The sequence below is a fragment of the Dicentrarchus labrax genome, unplaced genomic scaffold (genome assembly GCF_905237075.1).
Source record: "Dicentrarchus labrax unplaced genomic scaffold, dlabrax2021, whole genome shotgun sequence".
Classification (NCBI taxonomy): Eukaryota; Metazoa; Chordata; class Actinopteri; family Moronidae; genus Dicentrarchus; species Dicentrarchus labrax.
The window spans coordinates 64416-76565 of NW_026136993.1; the positions used below are offsets into that span (position 1 = coordinate 64416).

The window sequence follows — 12150 nt, forward strand, 5'->3', positions numbered from 1 at the left end:
CTGACTCTCCGGTACACGGCCGGATTCACACACATGAAAAAGAGCTGGTGTCTGTCTATAAGCTTTGATTCCCATCTTTTACGTTTAAGAGAATTTTGGATTAGGGCCTCTCAGTTCTAAAATTTACTCTTGTAATATTTTAAACTTACTGCCGCATCGCATAATAGTAATAATTCATATATTGTCCACATATTCTGTTACTTGTTGTTGTTTGTTTGCATTATCACTTCATGCTATTTACTCTGCATTAGTTTAGTTAATAAACATATATAACTGTATGTCCTTGTCGGTGCAGGTTTGATTTGATGCGGGGAAATCGATGAATCGTGTAAAAGAAATCACTACTTCAGAAACATGAGATTAAATATAGATTTTGAAATTTAATAAATTGATTTGAAATTGATTTGATTAGATCTGTGGAATAATGTCCTCCAATTATTCCAGTAACTAAACAACGGAGGTGGTGCCCCATTTACGAGTGTATTATTAATCACCAGTGATTAATTACCTTTCTAATTAAATAGTAGTGTAACCCCTACATTAGACACAGTGAATCTTTTACTCCTTTCCAGTCAGTTTTTATCCATTTGAATTTGACATGAGTGGAGAGGACTACAACTGCATGTTATTGTGCAATCCTGTGTTGTATAATGACAATAAAACAGAACTTTAAACCCTCGATAACCCCTCCCTCTTCTTCCTGATTCAAACACAGCGAGCTACACTCTGTTCATGTATTTCCTTGTTCCCTCCCCTTCAGATCTACAGTTTGTAGATGGGTGTAACCAACATGAGCAAGAGCTGACAGGCCCCATTCACTGCAGAGACACATGTTGTTGAGATCAGAGCTCAACCCGGCCTCATTTATAAAGAAGTGAAACTCAGACAGTCGTTGTCACTGAGAGGTGAAATGGCGCAGAAAGGAGTTCAGCTGGACCGAGAAACCTTCTCTTGTTCCATCTGTCTGGATCTACTGAAGGATCCGGTGACTACTCCCTGTGGACACAGCTACTGCATGAACTGTATTAAAAGCTACTGGGATGGAGAGGATGAGAAGAAAATCCACAGCTGCCCTCAGTGTAGGCAGACCTTCACACCGAGGCCTGTCCTGGTAAAAAGCACAATGTTAGCAGCTTTAGTGGAGGAACTGAAGAAGACTGGACTCCAAGCTGCTCCTGCTGATCTCTGCTATGCTGGACCTGAAGATGTGGCCTGTGATGTCTGCACTGGGAGAAAACTGAAAGCCCTCAAGTCCTGTCTGTTCTGTCTGGTTTCTTATTGTGAGACACACCTCCAGCCTCATTATGATGTGGCTCAGTTAAAGAAACACAAGCTGGTGGACCCCTCCAAGAAGCTCCAGGAGAACATCTGCTCTCGTCATGATGAGGTGATGAAGATGTTCTGCCGTACTGATCAGCAGTGTATCTGTTATCTCTGCTCTGTGGATGAACATAAAGGCCACGACACAGTCTCAGCTGCAGCAGAAAGGACTGAGAGGCAGAGAGAGCTCGAGGTGAGTCGACAAAACATCCAGCAGAGAATCCAGGACAGAGAGAAAGATGTGAAGGAGCTTCAACAGCAGGTGGAGGCTATCAATCGCTCTGCTGATAAAGCAGTGGAGGACAGTGAGAAGATCTTCACTCAGCTGATCCGTCTCATGGAGAAAAGAAGCTCTGATGTGAAGCAGCAGGTCAGATCCCAGCAGGAAACTGAAGTGAGTCGAGTCAAAGAGCTTCAGGAGAAGCTGGAGCAGGAGATCACTGAGCTGAAGAGGAAAGACGCTGAGATGAAGAAGCTGTCACACACAGAGGACCACACCCAGTTTCTACACAACTACCCCTCACTGTCAGCACTCAGTGAATCTACATCCAGCATCAATATCCTTCCTCTGAGGTACTTTGAGGATGTGACAGCGGCTGTGTCAGAGCTCAGAGATAAACTACAGGACGTTCTGAGGGACAAATGGACAAACGTCTCACTGACAGTGACTGAAGTGGATGTTTTACTGTCACAACCAGAGCCCAAGACCAGAGCTGGATTCTTACAATATTCATGTGAACTCACACTGGATCCAAACACAGCAAACAAAAAGCTGTTATTATCTGAGGGAAACAGAAAAGTAACAAAAATGAGTGAACAACAGTCTTATTCTAGTCACCCAGACAGATTCACTGGATGGGTTCAGGTCCTGAGTAGAGAGAGTCTGACTGGACGTTGTTACTGGGAGGTGGAGTGGAGAGGGGATGGAGTTTATGTAGCAGTCGCATACAAGAATATCAGCAGAGCAGGGAGCTCATATGAATGTTTATTTGGACACAATAACAAATCTTGGTCATTAGATTATTACAATAACAGTTATAACTTTTGGTACAACAATGTCCAAACTCCTGTCTCAGGTCCTCAGTCCTCCAGAGTTGGAGTGTATCTGGATCACAGTGCAGGTATTCTGTCCTTCTACAGCGTCTCTGAAACCATGACTCTCCTCCACAGAGTCCAGACCACATTCACTCAGCCTCTCTATGCTGGATTTTATCTTTATTACAGTTTTGGATCCACTGCTGAGTTCTATAAACTGAAATAGACAGAAGTCATTTCAGGGACTTTGTGTTAAACTCTGAGTTTGAATCCTTAAACTGATTTTGTCTTCATGTTTGTTGCTGAGAGCTGATTGTTGTGGCGTTTCTTCACTGCACAGAGATCAGCTGTCAATCAAACATTGTGGGCGGTACTTTGACACTGTAAATGTTTGAGTGTGTTTAGGTGGCGCTCCTTCCTGTGTCTGTTCAGCCATAGAGGTTATCACTGCTCATGATGGCTTTTGTTTAGCTGATCTGACATTTCTCTGCTCTCTAAATATATATATATATATATTATATTTGTGTTGATGTATTTGTATGTTGTTGTTTCTCTTTCACTGCATAGATCCTTAAATTTAAAGCAGCAGACCTTCCTTTATTGTAGATAGTTTGTTCTTATCATTTTGTACATTTCTAAAGAAATCTGTAATTACATTTATTACATTATTTTAACATTACAATTTGCTAGAGGACATTTGTAGTTGTTGTCTATGTACAAATGAGGAAATGTGAGGTGTTACACAAATGGAATCAACATGATCATAATCAATAAAGAGATAAACAGCTGCTGTGCTCAAGAGGTTTGTATTTGATCCTCAATTTGAAACAAAGAAATGCATCTAAAAGAGTGGTGATCAGGGTTCCTGTAACTGTGATTGATTTACAGGGCCGGCCCAAGCCTCCATGGGGCCCTAAGCTAAATTTGATTTTGGGGCCCTCTATTACTGCCAATAATAATGATTATTGATCATTCACACACCTACTATAAACGTATTCTACTTATTCTACTCTGTCATTATAAATACACTTGTAAAACTAAATGTGAGAACTTGTTGTTGTAGTTAGACTGTAATCCACTGTGATTAATGCCATGGAAGCAGACGCCAGATTTGCAAATTTACAGAAAAATCTTTCAATTAATATTTAGCAAAGTCAGCAACTGTCCCTACTGGCCACACAGAGAACCAATACATAAAACCTTAAAAAGCAGCCCGGCATGTTTTACCCATCTATGGTTTTTAATCTGAAATGGTAGTAAATTCAGCTACAAGAGCAGCCTGGGGTTGATTAACACTTAATATTCAAAATTATATAGTACTAAGTGGGATACCGAATGTCATCTAGGCCAATTAAAAGTAACAAAATAAACTAATCGTTTACTGTAAACACAATCTGCTTTATTATTATTTTTTTAAATAAACTGCAACACCAAATGTACAAAAACAGACAGCATTAAATAAAATACAAAAATATCAGACAATACTTAAATACTTAAATAATGATGTAAATCAACAGGCACCTAAAACAAGGTAACACAAATGGTAAATATAATTTGCATATAATTTATTTTTTGAATATGTGAGCCAGCTCCGCTTTACTTTTTCCCCATTTACTAGGTGTCTGTATGTGTGATGGTGGTGGAAGCTTTGGCCATTGTGTCTTTTTGGGAATGTGAATGTGTCCTTTTATAGGCAGTGGCCCTCTTAATACCTGTTCAGTCCTTTCTGAGTCTGACAGGAAAGAGGGACACTCAGCTGGGTCAACTGGCTGATCCCTGCTCCAAACTGGATGCTGAAGAAGACACATCAATCTCCATGACCAAAGATGAAGGACCTACAGGGAAATTAAAATAATAATTTTTGGACAAAATTATTAATCTCAGAATATTCTGCAGTACACTGAGCAATTATAAAGGCTGTTCTGTTGTTAACTTACCAGGAACAGCTGAGGTTGCAGAGAGGACAGTGGGCACAGTGGATGGAGCAGAGGATAGAGATGGACCTGAAATGAAAAACATGTCCCTTGTCATATGATTATATCTTATATTAGTATATCTTAATGAGATCATTTGACTAGAAATTAAATATATATGGTGACAGTGTTTGATCACCTGATTCATCAGCCTTGGCTGCTCCTGAGGAGGTGGGTTGCCCCTGGGCTGAGTCAGTGCCTCCTCCTAAATATTTTAACAGTGCTCCTGGGGAAGTTTCATATAACGTATGAGCCTAATAGGGAGTTGATGTAAAAGGAATATGTTTATTTACTCACATAAATTACTGTGCTCTGCAGCAAACAATTGCAAACAACATACCTCAAACTATAAGTTAACTAAATGAATTCATTAATGTAAAACCATATTGCTAGCAAACGTCACCGCGTTTGTAATTAACGTTAGTTATTAAACATTTGCTATCAAACGTTATCAAAAACGTTGTTTTGATGCCAAAAAGCGACCCAGAATAATATAAATACACTGAGAATCAACTTATTCAAATTACTACACAAACACAACAACGTTAGATTGAATAGTAAACTATCTAACCGACCCATAAGAGAGAAGTAGTAAGACGTTTTGAACTAATGGAACTTTTCAAAATCTCCTTGATACCAAATATTACATTACCAAGACATACCTTTATCTTGTCGTTGTTTCTCCTCTTCCTCTTCCTTCCTCTTCCTCTTTCTGCCCCTGAAGGTAACGTTAAGTCCTTTCTTGCCACATCTTTCACTTGCTCCGAGCTCCTGGATGCTCAGTGCACACGTTACTAACGGAGCTCTGACCGTTGGAGCAGAGAGTCAGTAGGAAACTCTGTTAACATCATATTGTTGTTGGGTTTTTATGTACAACAATGTACATTTGATAATATATGAATCATCATCACTCACACATGGAAAAAAATAATTAATTCATTTTTTAAGTTAATTGCTCTTGGAGGCCCCCTAGTGGTCACGGGGCCCTAAGCAGCTGCTTAGTTTGCTTATGCCTTGGGCCGGCCCTGCACACAGTGTTTGAAATACCTCAGTTAGAGTCACCGTCATCACCGTCAGTCTCACCAGGTTTCTGTTTTCATTTATGTCTTGAGGATCCTGTGAAATAATGAATGATGGTGATTACTATTATTAGTATTATTATTATTGTTAATACAAAATATGTCAGTTACCTGTCAACACACCTTCACTGTCTGAATGAAAGCCATCTATAGTAAGACAAGTGTTATCACTATTGAGAGAAAACATTTCATAACTTGTGATAAGGACAACATGGAGTGTGTTAAATACCTGTTTGAGGGTCATCGCTGTCAGCATCAACAGGCTGACGTCTTTTCTTAGAGCTCGAGGATGCTGTTAAAAGAAGGAATAATTAGTATAGTTATACAGGCCATTGTTCTGGTATACAAAATAGGCGCTAACCAGGACGCTAAGGTCACCTACAGGAGCCCAGATGACCAATAATAGCCTTGCTAATGAGCTCACAACTTCACCAGGCGGGAAAAAGCCTCGGAATCTGAATAGAAAACAACGTTTACAAAAAATAATGCCCATAACAGGTTTGAATATTAAGGGCTGTCTGATATTCGTTCAAATATCTTATCTTATATTTGAATAACAAAGTTCGGAGTCAAAGCCCTAGGTCAGACACAATGAACACTTCTATTATCAGATGAAGCAGATATGATGCTTCATGCAGTAGTTCAGCTGCATGTAGCTCTTCCTTGTAGCTGAGACTCTAGCCGGGTGAAGCAGAGCACAGCTGTACTGGCTGGTTGACAGACTCATTTCATTCCACTCAAAAGCAGTTGGTTATCAGCTGGTAGAATATTCAATGGTGGTATATTATTCTCTTTTGTACAGACAGTAAACTAGTATCCTCTGTGTGTTTAATACCTGTTTGAGGGTCATCACTGTCTGACTCAACAGGCTGAGGATGCTGTTAAAAGAAGGAATAATTAGTACATTAATACAAGATAGTACCTGTAACTGACAACAGATCTTGACTAAATGAAAGCCACCTGTATTATGACATTTATGTGCTTGCTTTGGTTATAGTGGCAGGAGATTTCAGGCAGTGATGAGGGATGAGGAGAGAAGAGACAAGACAGAGGAGAGAGGAGCGAGACAAAGCACTTTATGAATGTGCTGCTACAGTGTTAGAACTGTTGACTGTTTTAGCTTCATTTCAATGATGTTTTATATTTGATTTTTAAAGAGGTATTAATGTCCCTTTGGTACGCTATTAATCATTAAAGTTGCTTAATAAAATAAATAATAAAACCTTAATGCACACAACTGATGTGTAACCCACCTGATGAGCAAAAAGATGAGTCCCTGCCCATCTCTGTCTGTGACAGGTCACTGTCCACAGCTTCTAATACCTGTTCTGAACACCAGGAAAACAAACAAAATATCATATGAGAAAAGGATGTTTAAGCAGAAATGACACTAAATAAGATGTTAAGAGTAAGTTTTCTTTACCACTGGGATCAATCTGGATTTGATCCAAGCTCATTCCCTTGTAGTCTGACAGCCGGCCCTGTTCTAGGGCAATCAACACTTTACTGACTTTAGCCAACTCCAGTGTCCCTTCAGGTAGTCTGTAGTACTGTCTGTGTACCCGTATGTCATGGCCAAGAAAATGTGCCAGTGTGTCCATCTCATTATCCTTCAGGTTGAGAACTGTGGACAGCGTGGAGACCTGCTTTCTCAACTTGGTTGAGGACAGAGTTTCAGGATGCTTGGCCCCACATTCCTTTGCCATCTGTCTGATGGCATCTGATCCCCTTAAGTGACTCTCTGCTTCAGCTCTGGCAAAGAAATAAGGATTGTCATCAGGCACACCACAGGTCCGCCGATGTGCAACCAAGGCCTCCATTGATGACAGCATGTCCGGTGTTAGAAGGATCGGAACCTTCCTGTTTCTTTTCCCTCTGATTTCAATCCGTTGAAAATGTTGGCAAAGCTTTTGCTCCAACTCTGAAAGACCTAGTGCCACATCTGAATGAAGTTCTGAACTGTCTCTCAGGGTAAATGCACTAAGTGGCATCTTTGATCCTTCACCTTCTCTTCTGCGGTTAAACAGGATCACCTCAGCAAGCGTTACACTGGCCAGCTTGGTCCAGGTCTTCTTGCTTGGTTTATTCTTCAGATTCCTTTGGTATTCTTCTCTGCACTTTTGGAGGTACATGTGCATGTTCTTGACATCCTCAGTGAAAGGAAGGAGCTGAGGGAGTTTCACCTCTTTCAGAGTTTGTAGGGCACGTGATGACACACACACATCCCACACCCCTGCTCCTGTTCAGGTTGTTTAGAAATTCCTCATTGTCAGACTCTGCCATCTGGGATGTTTACTGATGTTGTTTAAAATGAACAGAAGAGACATTTGAAGTGAATATTCTAGTGAACTGGATCACTGGTTAAAGTCACAACCTGATATAGTTTATTGTGTATTATTTTCTCATATTGTAGAGGGGAAGTCTGGTTCCTATGGAGGGGGTGTGACGGCAGGGCCTGCTCTGTGTGTGTGTGTGTGTGTGTGTGTGTGTGTGTGTGTGTGTGTGTGTGTGTGAGTTCATCGGCGCACTGGGACCACCTGGCCAGTCTCCCAAGGGCTCTGAAGATCTGGACCCCTCGTTCCTCCAGCCATGTTCCTGTTTGGTTGGCTTCGGCCGTGTCATTAGTTCAGTTTCTGCACCTCACAACGCCCTCATTTATGTGCTGACACACTGATACCACTGACCAACACACCTCATCATTCCACTGTGGGATTGCACTTGCATTATATTTTAGTAATAAACTCGTTCATCTTTGACTTCAAACCGTTTATCTCCCATTTATTGTCACAGCTCAGGAGCCGGGTGTCACACTGACATGTGAATATATGGAGGACTGCACTTTCCTGTATCCATATTGTTCAATAAGCAGCAGACACAGGTTCATTCAGTTCACAATGATTCGTTGTTTCCATTCCTCTAAGGCACTGGCTCCCAGCCTTTATCCTTCAGGGACACCTTTTCTATCACTGAGTAAACTATATGTTACACATATTTCATATTATATTGAATTATAACAATAACAGCAGAGAACAGCTGATAAACTGAACAATGAACCCAAACAGTGAACACAATAACTGCAGCAAGTTTGTGTAAAACCAGAGATTTGGATGAAGTTTGAGCAGATTATTTCCTTTGAATATTGATCAGAGATCAGTTTTCCTGATATTTTAGGGAACTTTTTATACAATTCTCTGTCTGTATTATGTATTCTTTAGTTATTTAGTAGGTCGGGAGGCCTTCTTGGTTTTATGGGGTGATAGAAAACTTTAGAAAATAAATACAGTAGACATATCTCAGCATTTTTGTTTAATTTGACTTTGAAGACCTGAACACAAACTATATTCACAGAACCTCTGATAAACAGCCTCGTCCTGCAGTAAAGAAGTTCAAACAACCAAAGAGCTAAAATGAAAATATATATAACAGTCATATTGTACATATTGTTTATTTTTCTCTTGTCCTTTTTGACTTGAAGTCCGTGTTTCCTTTATTTATAATTTTTAGCACTTTATGTTTATTATGTACAAAGATAACAAGGCAAATTCCTTGTATTGAAAACCTTCTTATAATAAAACTCACTCTGATTCTAATATCTTGTTCTTTACATTTTCTTTAATTAGCAAGTAAATAACAGACTTTAATATCTTCTTACCTCCGATATAAAACTCAGGATGAATGTAATTATGTAACATTAATTGTATTGTTTTCATTGTATTCTGGTGTAATCAACATATTTACTCCTTTAAATTCATTCAAAATGTTTTGATAGTTGTTTTATGATTTAATAATCAGTGAGTAACTTTTGGATGTTTTTCTTCATGTTGCCATCTTGAGCTGTTTTTCCTCTTTGTACAGGAAGAGAAGTTAGACACAGTGAATCTTTTACTCCTTTCCAGTCAGTTTTTATCCATTTGAATTTGACATTTTCAGTGTGTGAGTGGAGAGGACTACAACTGCATGTTATTGTGCAATCCTGTGTTGTATAATGACAATAAAACAGAACTTTAAACCCTCGATAACCCCTCCCTCTTCTTCCTGATTCAAACACAGCGAGCTACACTCTGTTCATGTATTTCCTTGTTCCCTCCCCTTCAGATCTACAGTTTGTAGATGGGTGTAACCAACATGAGCAAGAGCTGACAGGCCCCATTCACTGCAGAGACACATGTTGTTGAGATCAGAGCTCAACCCGGCCTCATTTATAAGGAAGTGAAACTCAGACAGTCGTTGTCACTGAGAGGTGAAATGGCGCAGAAAGGAGTTCAGCTGGACCGAGAAACCTTCTCTTGTTTCATCTGTCTGGATCTACTGAAGGATCCGGTGACTACTCCCTGTGGACACAGCTACTGCATGAACTGTATTAAAAGCTACTGGGATGAAGAGGATGAGAAGAAAATCCACAGCTGCCCTCAGTGTAGGCAGACCTTCACACCGAGGCCTGTCCTGGTAAAAAACACCATGTTAGCAGTTTTAGTGGAGGAACTGAAGAAGACTGGACTCCAAGCTGCTCCTGCTGATCTCTGCTATGCTGGACCTGAAGATGTGGCCTGTGATTTCTGCACTGGGAGAAAACTGAAAGCCCTCAAGTCCTGTCTGTTCTGTCTGGTTTCTTACTGTGAGAAACACCTCCAGCTTCATTATGATGTGGCTCAGTTTAAGAAACACAAGCTGGTGGACCCCTCCAAGAAGCTCCAGGAGAACATCTGCTCTCGTCATGATGAGGTGATGAAGATCTTCTGCCGTACTGATCAGCAGTGTATCTGTTATCTCTGCTTGATGGATGAACATAAAGCCCATGACACAGTGTCAGCTGCAGAAAAAAGGACTGAGAGGCAGAGAGAGCTCGAGGTGAGTCGACAAAACATCCAGCAGAGAATCCAGGACAGAGAGAAAGATGTGAAGGAGCTTCAACGGGAGGTGAAGGCTATCAATCGCTCTGCTGATAAAGCAGTGGAGGACAGTGAGAAGATCTTCACTCAGCTGATCCGTCTCATGAAGAAAAGAAGCTCTGATGTGAAGCAGCAGGTCAGATCCCAGCAGGAAACTGAAGTGAGTCGAGTCAAAGAGCTTCAGGAGAAGCTGGAGAAGGAGATCACTGAGCTGAAGAGGAAAGACGCTGAGATGAAGAAGCTGTCACACACAGAAGACCACACCCAGTTTCTACACAACTACCCCTCACTGTCAGCACTCAGTAAATCTACATCCAGCATCAATATCCGTCCTCTGAGGTACTTTGAGGATGTGACAGCGGCTGTGTCAGAGCTCAGAGATAAACTACAGGACGTTCTGAGGGACAAATGGACAAACGTCTCACTGACAGTGACTGAAGTGGATGTTTTACTGTCACAACCAGAGCCCAAGACCAGAGCTGGATTCTTACAATATTCACGTGAACTCACACTGGATCCAAACACAGCAAACACACAGCTGTTATTATCTGAGGGGAACAGAAAAGTAACAAGAATGAGTCAACAACAGTCTTATTCTAGTCACCCAGACAGATTCACTGGATGTGTTCAGGTCCTGAGTAGAGAGAGTCTGACTGGACGTTGTTACTGGGAGGTGGAGTGGAGAGGGAGAGTTCGTATAGCAGTCGCATACAAGAATATCAGCAGAGCAGGGAGGTCGAATGAATGTGGATTTGGATTCAATAACAAATCTTGGTCATTAGATTGTAACAATAACAGTTATAACTTTTGGTACAACAATGTCCACACTCCTGTCTCAGGTCCTCAGTCCTCCAGAGTTGGAGTGTATCTGGATCACAGTGCAGGTATTCTGTCCTTCTACAGCGTCTCTGAAACCATGACTCTCCTCCACAGAGTCCAGACCACATTCACTCAGCCTCTCTATGCTGGACTTTGGCTTTATTACAGTTTTGGAGACACTGCTGAGTTCTATAAACTGAAATAGACAGAAGTCATTTCAGGGACTTTGTGTTAAACTCTGAGTTTGAATCCTTAAACTGATTTTGTCTTCATGTTTGTTGCTGAGAGCTGATTGTTGTGGCGTTTCTTCACTGCACAGAGATCAGCTGTCAATCAAACATTGTGGGCGGTACTTTGACATCTTCTCATTAGTTGTCCTGTAAATGTTTGAGTGTGTTTAGGTGGCGCTCCTTCCTGTGTCTGTTCAGCCATACATTTTTTGGTGTAGTAATATTTATTAGGTTAACTGTCACAATTGTTATTTTCTAATTGTAAGTATCAGTGAGAACTGGAATTATTCAAGTAAAACTATATATGTCTTTCATGTAATAAATAAACTGTGTGGGAAGAGTAAGTTTTATTGTGTATTTTCACATAATATTCAAAGGTTTCATAGTCATTGCCCATGAACTTAGAAATACCAAGTAAGTTTTAATAGTGTTTGTAATAGTGTTTTGAATCCGGGACTGACTGTATAATTAATAGTTCGCTAGATGCTGTGGATAAATGGCGGGTTTGCCAAAATGATGAGTTTCCTTCGCATAATGAACTCAAGGCAACGACAGAGTACACAACCGCTACACATAGGAGGGGAAGGGAGGAGAGAAAACGTTTCAAATATCCGCAGCGTCGGTTTGGAGAGCCTCTACCAGACCTCACCAAAACCCTGCTGCTAATCATTATTTAAGCTAAAGAGGAAGCTATGGTTTTTGTTCATTTGCAGTGTACTCGTAGTTTGCCACAAATCTAAAATCTTACTGAGACAGAGCAAACAGAGGTCAGGAGAGATGTTCATTCCCACAAAATGTCACTCAG

At 40.7% G+C, this 12150-nt stretch overlaps 1 protein-coding gene across 1 annotated transcript; it reads left to right on the forward strand.

The window, feature by feature from the left end:
* The first annotated feature begins 828 nt into the window (after positions 1-828).
* Positions 829-11689, forward strand: LOC127361006 (uncharacterized). The gene is made up of 2 exons (XM_051395565.1): positions 829-2578; positions 9551-11689. Exons 1-2 carry the CDS (start codon positions 911-913, stop codon positions 11318-11320), a joined length of 3438 nt encoding a protein of 1145 aa, XP_051251525.1. The 5' UTR covers positions 829-910; the 3' UTR covers positions 11321-11689.
* The last annotated feature ends 461 nt before the right edge of the window (positions 11690-12150 follow it).

Bases quoted from the DNA above. Each gene is read 5' to 3' on its own strand.
- LOC127361006 (XM_051395565.1), top strand. From the start codon at position 911: ATGGCGCAGAAAGGAGTTCAGCTGGACCGAGAAACCTTCTCTTGTTCC. The intron at 2,579-9,550 runs TAGACAGAAGTC...AAGAGCTGACAG, and splicing joins CTGAGTTCTATAAACTGAAA to GCCCCATTCACTGCAGAGAC.